This window comes from Coturnix japonica, chromosome 27 (assembly GCF_054131305.1).
Source record: "Coturnix japonica strain WE chromosome 27, WE-NBRP24, whole genome shotgun sequence".
In the NCBI taxonomy this organism is placed as follows: Eukaryota; Metazoa; Chordata; class Aves; order Galliformes; family Phasianidae; genus Coturnix; species Coturnix japonica.
In genome coordinates, this window is record NC_140689.1 from 970,876 (window position 1) to 983,623 (window position 12,748).

General features: G+C 50.2%; 2 protein-coding genes across 8 annotated transcripts in view; one reads left to right on the forward strand and one right to left on the reverse strand.

Annotated features, from left to right (window-relative positions):
* Window positions 1-151: 151 nt before the first annotated feature.
* PSMB4 (proteasome 20S subunit beta 4) lies at window positions 152-3,063 on the forward strand. The gene is made up of 7 exons (XM_085524425.1): window positions 152-285; window positions 941-1,147; window positions 1,556-1,702; window positions 1,880-1,961; window positions 2,063-2,179; window positions 2,550-2,638; window positions 2,943-3,063. The coding sequence occupies exons 1-7, from the start codon at window positions 164-166 to the stop codon at window positions 2,953-2,955; spliced, it is 777 nt and encodes a 258-aa protein (XP_085380551.1). The 5' UTR covers window positions 152-163; the 3' UTR covers window positions 2,956-3,063.
* An 803-nt stretch (window positions 3,064-3,866) lies between these two features.
* POGZ (pogo transposable element derived with ZNF domain) overlaps window positions 3,867-12,748 on the reverse strand; it is a 28,658-nt gene continuing 19,776 nt past the window's right edge. For 3 of the 7 annotated variants that reach the window (XM_015884686.3, XM_015884684.3, XM_015884687.2), the window contains 11 exons: window positions 12,250-12,584; window positions 11,576-11,730; window positions 11,262-11,362; window positions 10,636-10,782; window positions 9,655-9,789; window positions 9,148-9,317; window positions 8,449-8,589; window positions 7,881-7,940; window positions 7,481-7,593; window positions 6,742-6,766; window positions 3,867-6,623 (listed from right to left, as the gene is read on the reverse strand). In XM_015884686.3, the coding sequence (XP_015740172.1) occupies window positions 5,051-6,623; window positions 6,742-6,766; window positions 7,481-7,593; window positions 7,881-7,940; window positions 8,449-8,589; window positions 9,148-9,317; window positions 9,655-9,789; window positions 10,636-10,782; window positions 11,262-11,362; window positions 11,576-11,730; window positions 12,250-12,584 (2,955 nt within the window). In that variant the 3' untranslated portion in view covers window positions 3,867-5,050. The remainder of the gene's footprint in view (window positions 6,624-6,741; window positions 6,767-7,480; window positions 7,594-7,880; window positions 7,941-8,448; window positions 8,590-9,147; window positions 9,318-9,654; window positions 9,790-10,635; window positions 10,783-11,261; window positions 11,363-11,575; window positions 11,731-12,249; window positions 12,585-12,748) is intronic. The other 4 variants (XM_085524419.1, XM_015884685.3, XM_085524421.1 and 1 more) reach the window with 3 other exon arrangements.

Below are 12,748 nucleotides of genomic sequence, written 5' to 3' on the forward strand. Positions count from 1 at the left end.
TGCTCGGCCCCGCCTCACTTCCGCCACTCCCAACATGGCGCCGTTCAATCTGCGCATCCCGCGCCGCCCTCAAGATGGCGCCACTCCTCCCCTCGCACTACGGTGGCCGGCGGAGGCCGCACTTCCCGGCGCGCGTGCGCAGCGCGGCCGCACTGTGACTAAGATGGAAGTCGGAGCAGTGAACGCGCCGCCGCCGTTCTGGGCCGGGGGTCCGTCACCGGGAGCAGCGTACAGCCCCGGGGGGGTCGGCATCGGGACCGGGCTGCTGCCCCACAGCGCTACCCTGTGAGATATGGGGGGGGGAAATGGGGGGCACGGAGATGGACGGGCGGAGTCACGGGTGTGGGGTGCGGGGATGGCCATGGGGGCGCGGGTGGGGCTGTGGGACACAATGGGGTGGGGGTCGGGGGGGGCACACGTGGATGGGGGGCAATGGGGGGGGGGAGGGGAAGCGGCCCTGGGGCTGGAAGGTGGATGGGGGGGCTGGGGGGCTCCGAGGAGTTGGGGGGAGGGCTAGAGGGGGGGCTGGGGGAGCTGCGAGGAGTTGGGGGGGGGTAGGAAGTGGCCCTGAGGCTGGAGGGTGGAAGGGGGGCTGGAGGGGGACTGGGGGGCTCCGAGGAGTTGGGGCGGGGGGGGGGGGGAGAAAAGTGGTACTGGGGCTGGAGGGTGGATGGGGGGCTCTGATGAATTGGGTGGGGGGCTGGGGGGCTCCGAGGATTTGGGTGGGGGGGGCTGGAGGTTGGGCTGGGGAAGCTGCGAGGAGTTAGGGGGGGTAGGAAGTGGCCCTGGGGCTGGAGGGTGGATGGGGGGCTGGGGGGGCTCCGAGGAGTTGGGGGGGTAGGAAGTGGTCCTGGGGCTGGAGGGTGGATGGGGGGCTGGAAGGGGGGGCTCCGAGGAGTTGGGGGGGGTTGGGGTCTGGCAGTGATGTGTGGGTCCCCAGGAGCCCGATGGTGACGGGCACGTCGGTGCTGGGCGTCAAGTTTGATGGCGGTGTTATCATCGCGGCGGACATGATGGGCTCCTACGGGTCCCTGGCGCGGTTCCGCAGCATCTCCCGGCTGCTGAAGGTGAACGACAGCACCGTGCTGGGCGCCTCCGGGGACTACGCTGACTTCCAGTACCTGACTCAGATCATCAACCAGATGGTGTAAGTCCTTTTGGTCCCAGGAGCCGCACAGCAGCACATCCAGGTTGGAGGGACTCACTGGGATCCTCCAGCTCCTTTATTTACTGGTGGCCTTTGGCTGCTTCTCTTGATGTAAAGTCTGCATTTCCAGGCAGCCCACAGAGTTGGCGTGAGGTTTTCAAGAGGAGGGTGGATGTGGTTTAGTGGTTATAGATGGTTGGACTCGGTGAGCTCAGAGATCTCCTCCAACCCCACTGATTCTGTGAGTGGTGATGGGTTGGGGTTGCGCTTGATGATCTTTGGGGTCTTTTCCAAACTTAATGAATCTACAGTCTTATTCTGCGATCCCTTGTCCTGCTCAGGTGGGCTGGGTGCTGGCCTGGTGGCTCCCAGCTCCTCTGAGTTGAATGATGTTTCTCTCTGCTTTAGAATTGATGAGGAACTGCTGGGAGATGGCCACAGTTACAGCCCCAAAGCCATTCACTCCTGGCTGACCAGAGTCATGTACAACCGGAGGTCCAAAATCAACCCACTGTGGAACACTGTTGTCATCGGAGGGTTCTACAATGGTGAGAGGTGAGAACACGGGAACATGGAACATTGGGGTTGACCCCATCAGCTCAATTCTGTTGGATGGGAACATCCTTTAGAGTTTCTCCAAACAGAGAAGGATGGGGGGGTCCCATGGCTATGAGCTGCGCTCTGGGTGCCCTCCCCTTGTGCAGCAGTGATGCTCACAGCTCTGTCCTTCAGCTTCCTTGGTTACGTGGACATGCTCGGCGTGGCCTATGAAGCCCCAACTCTCGCTACGGGGTATGGCGCATACTTGGCACAGGTTAGTGCTCACAAATGGGAATGCGGAGCACATTGAAGCAACAAGCTCGGTGCAGGGTGACTGACTGTTGAGCTGTTGGGTGTTGATGACTTTTTATTCAGCCATTGATGAGAGAAGTCTTGGAGAAGAAGCCCAGCCTGACCAAGGAGGAAGCCCGCGACTTGATTGAGCGCTGCATGAAGATTTTGTACTACAGAGATGCTCGGTCCTTCAACAGAGTGAGTGCTGTTTGTGCTTCATCTCCCATCTCCTCCACGGTGACACCCAGAGCTGAAATCCCGTAGCTTTAGGAACCTTTCTACCACAGTGAGCCAACTCCGCTTATCCACCCAGGAAAAAGACAGACATTACTGAATGTGGTGCCACATTAAAGCAGATGAATCATAGAATCATCAAATGTCCCAAATTGGATGGATCTGTAACACTGAGTTGAACTCAGTGATCGTTATTGGCAGTGAATGATGAGAACCTCCATAGGGCCTGTTGTTATTATTGGCAGTCAATGATGAAAACTTTCATAGGGCCCACCATAAATCCAAGTCTGTAGGCCGGGCTTTACTGAAAACTTCCTCTGTTTCTTCTCTTTAGTATGAAGTCGCTGTTGTGACAGAGAAGGGAGTGGAGGTGGAGGGACCGCTGACCCTGGAGGCCAACTGGGACATCGCACACCTGGTCAGGTAATGGGCAGGTGACACAGTCCAAGCTCTGTGTGCTGTCAGTCTGACAAAAACCAAGGGCACAAAGTGTGGGTGGGTGATCGGTGCCATACACTCCAGTAGAGGTCCCACTGATTCGGTGCTAGAGCCAAATCCTCTCTTGGCCAGGAAGCGGCTCTGGGCAGCAGAGAGCTTCTCACTGATGGACCTCCTGAGATTTTGCTCCTTTTCTTCAGTACAAAACACTGTGCGGGTTGTGGTGGTGCACACATGGACCACATCCCCACCATGCCACATCCTGACCCTATAAACGCTCTTCTTGCAGTGGCTTCGAGTGATCTCTGCAGAACTGCTTTGTTGTGTCCGTGCTTCTGGGCGATGTACATCCAAGAACTCCTTTTGAAGTTCCCATTTCTTTTGGAAATGAAATAAACCTGTTAAGACGATGTCCCATGTTTGTGCTTTGTCCAGAATTGAAGGTTCTGACTCCTCATAACACTGCAGGAAGGTGGTTGACAGCCCCGTCCTTTATTCCTGGCGAAGGGCAGCCAAAATGTCCTTTTGTTTGTTTGCTGAATGGTTTCCGGTAGACACTGTGCTCCACCAAAGACATTTACAGTCGTCCTCCCCTTGGCAGTGCCTTTATCGTACCATCTTGGGTCAAAGTGCTCCTTCAGCACCTCCAGTTAACACTGTGAGCTCATTTCTGCCAAAGGTGACAAAGCTTTTTCCCTTTCTGTGTCGTCGTAAAGGTTTCTGCATTGCCAGGTGGCGCTGATGGCAGCTGAAGGACTCACCTGTGGGACCTGAGCTGGTTCTGGTCCTGGCTGATGCCTGTTCACTTCCCACGTTCTGAACCTTAAGTGAAATATACACAATTGCTTCACTATTTGCCCTAATGAAAGAATGGGAGCATGAGTTGCCATAGCAGTGGGGTGTTCCAGTACCCCACTTAGTGCAGCTCGTGCCATATTCCTCTTGAACTGTGAATTTCTCAGCCCTGCAATCATTTATGAGCATTAAGTGCGTTCTTTCTACCACTGAGTATAAGCAGCTCCAATGGCAGAATTCTGCCTCAAGCATGACCGCCACATACACACTTCAATTGCTGTCCCACCTCTGAGCAAGGCTGTGTCCCTAAGGGCAGAGAAATCCGCCCAGAGCTGAGCTCTGTGCTCTGCTCCTGTGTCTCCCACGAGGCACTATGATATCCCAACAGCCGGACAGCTCTGCATAATAAAAACGCGTGTTTATAAATCCATTTCCCTGGTTTTATTAAATGTTCCACGTATGTACATTTTAAAGATGAACCATTTACAGGTCTGCACATGCTGCCTCCTGCTTTCCTTAGGTCATAGGGCAGGTTCACAAAACCTCTATGGAAACAGAAAGGTGCAGGTGCTTCTGAATTCTGTATGTCAAAATGCTTCCGCTTATACCGTAATACATACAATTAAAAAACCCTCAAACATGCAAATTGTAGAAAAATTTAAGCTGGCAGTGAAAAATAAAAACAAACGTCTTCTTTTTGTGCATGTCACAGTTTTGTTTTGTTAAATCAGATTTCTAATTCTAAGGAACGTAGTGTCTGATGCCACTGCTTAAAGCACGGTTATCAACTACTCGTCGTTAATCAATGCTTAATGGTCCATACATTTAACTCCCAACTACAGGGGAAGATCAAGGCAGCCTCGACTTTCCCTCTTCCATCTGCACCCTCTCTCGGGGACTCTTTGGAGCGCGGCGGTGCTGGTGGGCTCCCATGGAGGACCCGACCCAACCGCATGGCAGCAGCGGGGGCTCCAAGAACCATCGCTGGCACTGAGCAGGCAAAACGCTTCCGCTTGTGTTTGGATCCCACGTCCCAGCTCACAAGCCGAACAATTACTCTTTAAAATAAAATAAGATTAAAAAAAGAGAAGAAAAAAACCAAACAAACCAAACCCAACTCGTAAGGGCCAATTGTAGAAGGTTCACACTTGAAAGCAATCATTCATACCTAAAGTCAGCACAGAAACCTAAAGCTCTGGGTCAAGTGTTGGGAAAAAAAAAAAGAACCAACCTGTGTTAAGACATCCAAAAGGTTTATATACTGGTTCGTTAGCTACATCTGTTCTCCTTTCTTTAGAAATGGTCACATTGACAATGTATAATTCAAAACATTTCTGCACAATAAAAACAGAAAACTATGATACAGTGAGGTAAAGAAAACGCAAAAATATTCACCCACAATATATTTTCAGAAAATACCAACACAGTGATTTTTCTTTAAAAAAGCACAAAACTTATAAATGAACAGCATAAATGGCTATTTATCTGAGTGATCGCCTACAAATTTCCTAAACCCACAAATCCACAGGGAAGTGTAATGGTCTCATCCAACATTTATTGAAAAAACAACCCTTTCCAGATCCCCAACTTGCAGATCAGTGCTCAGATTTCCATCAGATCCAAATCGGCGTCTTCGAAGCCGTAAAACGATTCAGTCTCGCTCTCCCCCTCGAAGAGCTGATGGAGGATCTCGGGGTCGCCACACTCCTCATTCTGGGGCTGCTCCTCGCCTTCCACCGCCTCCTGCAGCTGCTGCTCCTCACCCAGCTTCAGCTGCTCCTCCAGCGTTGAGATCAGCTCCTCCTGCATGTCGGCGTTGCGTGTGGCTGAGTTGGCCGTGCCGTCCGGCCCCGGCAGCACACTGGCCACCAGGAAGGACTGCTGCACGAGTTCAGGAGAGTCACTAATGACTTCCAGCACCTCCGCCAGCCAACACAAAACCAACTGGAGAAGGATGTCCGAATCGCACGTGGAGTCCGCCATCTCCTTGGCTTGCTCTTTCCACTTTTTATGCAAGAAATTTTTCACAGTCCTTTTTATACAAACATCCAGGGGTTGGATTTTGGAGCTGCAGCCAGCGGGTACGACAGCCGGGAGAGTGCTGGAAGCACTCAGCAAGGACAGTACCTCCTCCGAGAGGTGTGTTCGGTGGCAATCCAGCACCAGCATGCCCTTGCTGTTCTGGCACTCGGTGTGCTTCTGCCACACTCGTGACGCCCACAGCTCCATGACCTCATCGTCGCTGTAGCCATTCTCCTTCGCTTCCAGTATGATGGATTCAGGCACGTTGGCGGGCTGCTGGACGTGACCTCTGTAGAAGACCAACGTGGGAAGAACGCTCCCGTCAGCAAGGATGGTGAGGACCACGTCGCACCAGGGCTCACCAGTCCCCACCGTCTGCAGAGCGTTCTCCTTCTTGTCGTCACTGCTCAGCACCTCCACGTCAAGGAAGAGGGAAATCTCGTCGATGGCTGCGATCATGGAGAGGGGCAGGTCCTGCGTGTGGATCTGCCTCTGCACAAACTCGATGAAGCAGCCAGCGTTGTCCTCCACCTCTTTGGGGAGCGAGTGGGCCACTGCCCTCCGCGTGTGCATGCTGAGGTTGTGCCGCAGCATGAACCGCACGGCCCATTCGTAGGAGATCTTGAAGCCGCCCTCCAGGGAGCGGCCAAGTTTGGTGGCCTTCTGGAAGAGCGTCTCCTCATTGACAGGCAGCTGCTGCTCCCTCTGGGTGAGCACCCACTCTGCCAGCTTCTCCTCGGCCTCCAAGCTCAGGTATTTGCCCTCCGACAGCGATGCCAAGTTCTCCTCTTGGAAAGCCTGGAACCTCCGGAGCCAACGCTTGATGCGCCGCTGCGGGTTCCTGAAGTGCTCGGCCGCCTGCTCAGTGCTGTAGCACAATGCAAACAGAACCACCCGCAGCTTCTTCACCGACAGCTGCTCCTTTTTGCTCGCAGGTTCGGTCTCCTTCATTGGCTGCTCGTCTTCCTGAGCATCGATATTTAAGCACTCTTCCTCCTGGCAAAGCAGGGGCTGGGTGTGGGCTGCCAGTGCCACTTCAGGCTCCAGGTCGTCCTTCGCGGGTAACACAGACTTAGTTTTCACAGTAGCAGCTTTACTGGGGGAATAGGCAGGGCACGTGTTCTTCATGCTTCTGTCCTGGGGCTGAATGTGCCTTGAAGGGAGAGAACACAGTGCCTTCTTAAAACCAAGGAAATAAAACCACAGGAGGGAAAACAAGCAACCAACCTCCAGACTGCAACAGATGATAGGAGAGTTCACAAAGAGTTTACCTGGAATGTGATATCCAAGTAGGCCCTGCGAGAAAAAGACAAAGACAGTTGTGGCTTTGCAAACAAGCAACAAGTCAGTGCAAATACACTGTGCTTTTGCAGAGATAAGGCTCAGGCATCTCTATCTGCTGCAAGAACCAGATGCTCATTTGACCCCCTCCCTTCCTTGAGAGGTCTTGCACCCATATCCAAACCAATGAGATCTGCCCAGTAGTGCAGAGCAGCATCAGAACCCACCAAAACCAAAATCCATCAGAAATAACACCAGGAGTTTGGTTTGGAAAGCTCAACTTCAGCCAGATTGCTGCAGGCAATGACCTTCAGTTTTGCAAATTGCACTTATGGGCACGATTGCTGGAACAGCAGCTCCAGGCCCCATTCAAAGCCCAACATCAGCAGCTGCTCCAGGCCTCTCCGTGTCACAGAGGTACAATGATGTCTCAGAGGAACAGAGCAGCTCGCTGAAGCCCTCCGTATTGTTCTTTCCTGGGAATATCTCCTGAGGTCTAAGCTGCGCAGCTGAGCTCAAGCTGACAGCCTCACTGGAGGCTTAGCTCTCATCTCCATAACAATTGTGACACATTCAGCAACTACAGAAGGTCCCCAAGCTGCATTTTATTGAAGCTCAGCAGTCAGTGAGTGCTTGGCCACACCGGTGTTTGAGCTGGGCTCTAGGAACTCACAGGTTATGTCTTTCATTCATTATTTCAACTTTTCTGCTCCTTTTCCAAACTCCTACCTCGGAAAACAATGTTGCTGAACTCGTGTGATGGGTTGAAGACCAAATGCTTGGCCATCACATCACCCTCTGATGATGCAAAGAGGCAGGAGGAGCAGCACAGCTTCACGCCACTGTACAAGAAGAAAGTGAACTTCGTATCAGCATTTGCTATTAGAAGAGATGTATGCCCATACCAGGGACAAAACATCCCTCTCAGCGCTGCAGTGTCCCCTCCCTAATGTACTGTCCTCCATCTGGAAGGCAGGGGTGGTTGCCTTCACTTGACCTATGTTACTGCATTGCAAATATTAAGCAGTGCTTCTTAAGCAGACGTGAAAGTAAAGAACACAACAGATCAGGAAATGAATGCACACCAAATCCCCGGGTGACTGAAGTGAGATGACAAGTCTTCCCTTACCAGGCAGTGTAGTTCTTGAACAAAGCCAAGTATTTGGGACTCTTCCTGGGAACGTGGTTGCTGTATGACAAAAGAGTTAATGAAACATCAGAATTATTCCAGGTATCTGAAGGGCTATATAAAACCGTGTGAAACCTGGCATGTTTACAAAGACAGACCCAACCCTGGTTTCAATCATCCTATTTTGTCTTTTATTTAAAGAAACAAAACTCCTGATCTGGGGTCTAACAAAGGTCCTGCGCAGGTTTATAAAACCATGGCATAACCTTCTTTTCATTTACTTTTAAATTGTATTTTTAATGTGAATACAAGACTTTAGCAAGAAGTCCTAGAAGCCTGGAACAGTGAGCTTGCAGTACACAGGCTGATAGCCATAGTACTGTGTGGGGAACGAATCCTTCAGCTTTTGCATTCATTTTCCCATCTTATCCCAAAGCTATCGCCCACATCCGTGCTGACAGAGAACGTACACCTTACAGAACAGGCAATGGACTGGAATTTTGTGGAACCCCCTTTGTGGGCCACTACCACATTCAGCCAGGAGGGATTTCTGTGCCATCACACCTACTTGATCATGTGGTTGGCGTAGGCTCGGGAGCAGCACGTACTGTAGCGGCACAGCGAACAGTGGACGTAGGTGGGGAAGTGGTTTGGGAAGTCAGGGATCTCAAAGCTGCACTCCAGGCAGGTCTGCCTGCCCAGGACGCTCCTGAGAAGAGAAGGACATAGCCATCAGTGGGGAAAGGCATCTGCAGCAATAACCACCAACAACAGGACACACATCCAGCTTCCTGAAGTTAAACCGGTCTCATCCTGCACCAAAGCATTTCAGGGCGCCTCAATGCCAGGCTCAATGCCTCCCACATCGTAATGGAGTGGTTAATAAATAAACATAAATTCAGACAAAATGGCATGCCACAGGGTGGGCAGAAAGCCCTTATGGTGATGGAGTCTCATTGTTTCTGTCAAATTGTCCACCTAATTAATCACCACAGAAAGGTTTAGGTTGGACAAGCCCTCCAAGACTGTCTGGTTCCAACACCCCTGCCACATGGAACACCCCTGCCATGGAAAATTCTGCATTTCAGTTTCATCTGAAGAGCTTTCAGAACACGTTTTAACGTTGTTTTGTGGGAAGCTAGATTCTCCTGGCATAACATTTCCTTGGCAACCAGCGAGACACAGACTACCCATCGCTGCAGCATAACAAAAATGCCTGCACTGCCCTGAAAATCTTTATAACTTGAAATTGAGCAACAAGTCTGACATTTTTTTGACGGCTCTCTTCTGGACGCTCCTCTGGACGGGCGGGTACAGGAAGATGGGCTGAGGGTCAGAAGAGGAGAGCGGTGCAGTGTCCTGCCCAGCACCCTGCCCCATGTCGTTGGAAGAGATGGGCACCGTCCGGGGCTGTCCTCGGGATGCTCTGATTGTCACCTGCACAGAACAGAGCACTCTTACAATACAAGGGCAGAAGTGAGCTATCCTGGTTCAGTGACTCCTTTTAAAAGTAGTTTGGGGCTCTAAAGGGAATAAACAGGGGCTCCAGAACACAACTTGGTCCACTGAAAGCAGGACACAAGACCTGAGCCTCTGTCTGAACCAAAAGGTATCCAGTAAATAAGTTGAGACACCTTCAATTGTAGATGCATTGGCTGGGCCAGCAAGTGTTATGTATTGGATGCAGACAAGGCAAACATCTCTTCTGCCCACATCCATAAAGATACTATGGATATTTCCCAGGGAACCAGAATTGGCAACTGGGGTTTCTTACCTTGGTTCCAGGCTTCAATCCTTCCAATTGTTTGGGCTTTCGGAACGTTTTGTGATGCTGCAGCTTGTGTTCAATTTTATCCTTGGCAAACAGGAACTGGAGTCTGCACTTGTTGCAGTGATAAACACTCTTCTTCTAAAGCAAATGCAAATGAAACACATTCCATGTCAGAGAAACAGGACCCAAAGCACGGCAGGTTGTTTTAGTTTTTTAAAAAAGAGAAGAAAATTAACACTATTCCCACCTATAACCAAAGCTAGTCCCACTTTTTTAGAACCTGAAAGGGCTACTGGCACAGCATTCCCTTCTCACTGACCCCACCTCACTATTTTTGCTTATTTTTTAATTAAGAAAGCAGTACTTGGGGGGAAACATTCCTTCCAAGCTTGCCTTGCCTTTGCCTCTTCCAGAAACCAATGAAGGGCTTTGGGGCAAATAAATGCAAGCACTTGGTAAGCAGGGCACACTTCTGTATTCTGCAAGCATGCTCCAGCTACACCCACATCAAAAATGTTGTCAATACTGACAACATATGTGGAAACAGAACACTCAGCTACCAGGCTGATTTGCATTTGCATATGTACAGCATTATTTATTTATTACCTGAAAAAAAAAAAAAAAGTTAAACCCCCCAATGAACACAGAGCTGTTGGTTAACCACCACACGAAGCACACACACAGCCCAGCAAAAACATTTTTCTTTCTTCTCTGTAGCAACAATCTGTGCTGCTCCTAAAGGAGCACTGACTCTTCTCTGCAGCACAAACCCTATGAAACATCCAGAATGACAGCGTGCAAATTGCATTTGTTATGGAGTGAAAACAGTTTCTACCAAAGCCCCTCTCTCAAACAGGTTTGCTCTCTTCTCTTTTCTCCTTTCTTGTCCCCTTCTTTCCTCCTTTACTTAAACCCCCAACCCAGCACCTCCTCACACACTCATTATGAATCTCTGCAGACAGACAACAAGGACAGACACAGTACCTGGTGCCTCATGAAGTGCTGCTGGAAGGCATTGCCGTTCTTGAAGACCTTCAGGCAGTAGGGGCAGAGCAGGTGCCGCGTGTCCTCATGGATCATTCGGAAGTGACTGTCCACCTCTGAGTACAGCGACGAGCGGTACTGACACACCTACAGGGGAGGGCAGAAACAGCGGTGAAATAACATCAAAATCCAGTTCACCTCCACCATTGCACTATGGAGATCCCAATGGCTCTGTGCAGATCTCTCCAAAGACAGTCAGTGGGGTTTTGGAACCAAGTCCCAAAGAACTTGCTGGCTCATCACATCAGTGAGGCACTGAATTGGGCAGAGCAGTCAGAGCAGCTTGGGAAAACAGATTGAAACCTCACACAAAAGAAAGGAGTCACAATTTCAAACTCCAGAACCATGAGGAAAAGGATGAGATAGTCAACACAACACAGGTGGAGCATATTAAAAAGCATTTTTCCAGGGCCCTTGTTTTTGGAGGGACAGCGTTGGGCCTCTGGGTGGAGATGTTCAGAATCCAGCACAAAACTCGTGACAACAGAAGGAGAAGAAAAGGTGTCACACAACCTCATCTCCACCAGAGTGACACCTTCTCTTTATGGCACAGTGGCTTTTAGTACCTGGCAAACGTAGGGCATCTCCCCCGGCTTGTGTGTGTCCTTCATGTGCTGAAGGAACATTGGTTCATTCTCAAATGCCCATTCACAAATCTTGCATTTTGCTGCATAAGAAGAAAAGAAAAAGCAGGTAACAGCTGGAGGACAACAAGGTAAAAAACACCACCAGGTTACAACAAGTTCCTCTGAACAACAGTTCCTTCAAAGAAATCATTACTACTCCTTTTTTATTAAGGTGCTCATCTTAAGAGGTTGGCTATCAACCTAAGACAAAAAACCCTCTCAAACCCAGAACTGCAGCAGCAAAACCAGCTTACTTGTCGACTCATAGGGACTGTGGACGTTCTCTAAGTGGCACTGGAGCTGAAACGGAGTGGAGAACTGCCTGTAGCAGTGCTGGCAGATGGTGTGCACGTCCACCTCTCCGTTCTGCTGGTCCAGTTCCACGTGGTGCTTCATGTGGTTCATAAACCTTATGGAGATGAACAGCAAAATGTATGAGCAGAAATCCACACATTTTGCAGGCCTGGCAGCACTAGAAATTCTACACCATGAGTTTTTAACCCATTCTATCATTACTTATAAGGGCCCAATAGATTGAATGATAAAACCAAATTAACTTTGACCCAGAAGAGCACTGAGGTGGATCCTTCTTGCTCTTCTCAACACCAGCACACACAATCCCTTATCCAGCAACCCCCTGTTCTGTAACTCCAGAAGGTACAGAGGAGATGCAGCACAGCGCTTTGGAGCACTTCTGACCCCAACCATTAATCTTCTCTTCCATTCTTCTCCAGCTTTCTTATCCACTCTATCTTTCCCTGACTCAATATATAATGGCAGATGAACCGCTTCACTTTTCTGCTTCAGCTCTAAGCATACCTACACAAAGGGACACCTGGGAGGTTGCTGCTCCCACCTTATTTTCACTCCTGCAGATCTGAGGCACCCAGAACACTGCAGCCTTTTTGTGGCATGTTGCATCCCTTACCGTATGTTGTTCTTTAGCCTCTTGGTGCAGTGCGGACACCGGAAGGAAGTTGGAACCTTGGGAAAGTTCAGCAGCTGGCTCACTTTGCCACCATCTCTGCCGTAGTAGAAGTCATCCACCAGCATGATGAGCTTGCTTTGGGACGAGTCAACCACGCCTTCACTTGGCTCTGGGGCTTTAGCAGGTGGGGACAGTGCAGGGATAGGAGTAGAAGAGGGAGGGGAAGCAACAGCAGTGTTTTTTTCTGGAGATGGAGGCTTTGCAGATTGGATATTCGGTTCAGAATCGAGAGATTTTCTTTTCTTGAGGAATTCGACCATTTCAGGGCAGCAGTACTAAAAGACAAAAAAAAAAAAGCCACACATTCAGAAGTATCCAGGATAACAACTGATGGACAACAACTGATGTTGTTAAGGGCAAACAGGCAAAGGCCAACCAGGACTAAAAGGTGGCAGGTACACTCCAGGAAACTCAGAAGGAAAAAAACCAATGCAGATTC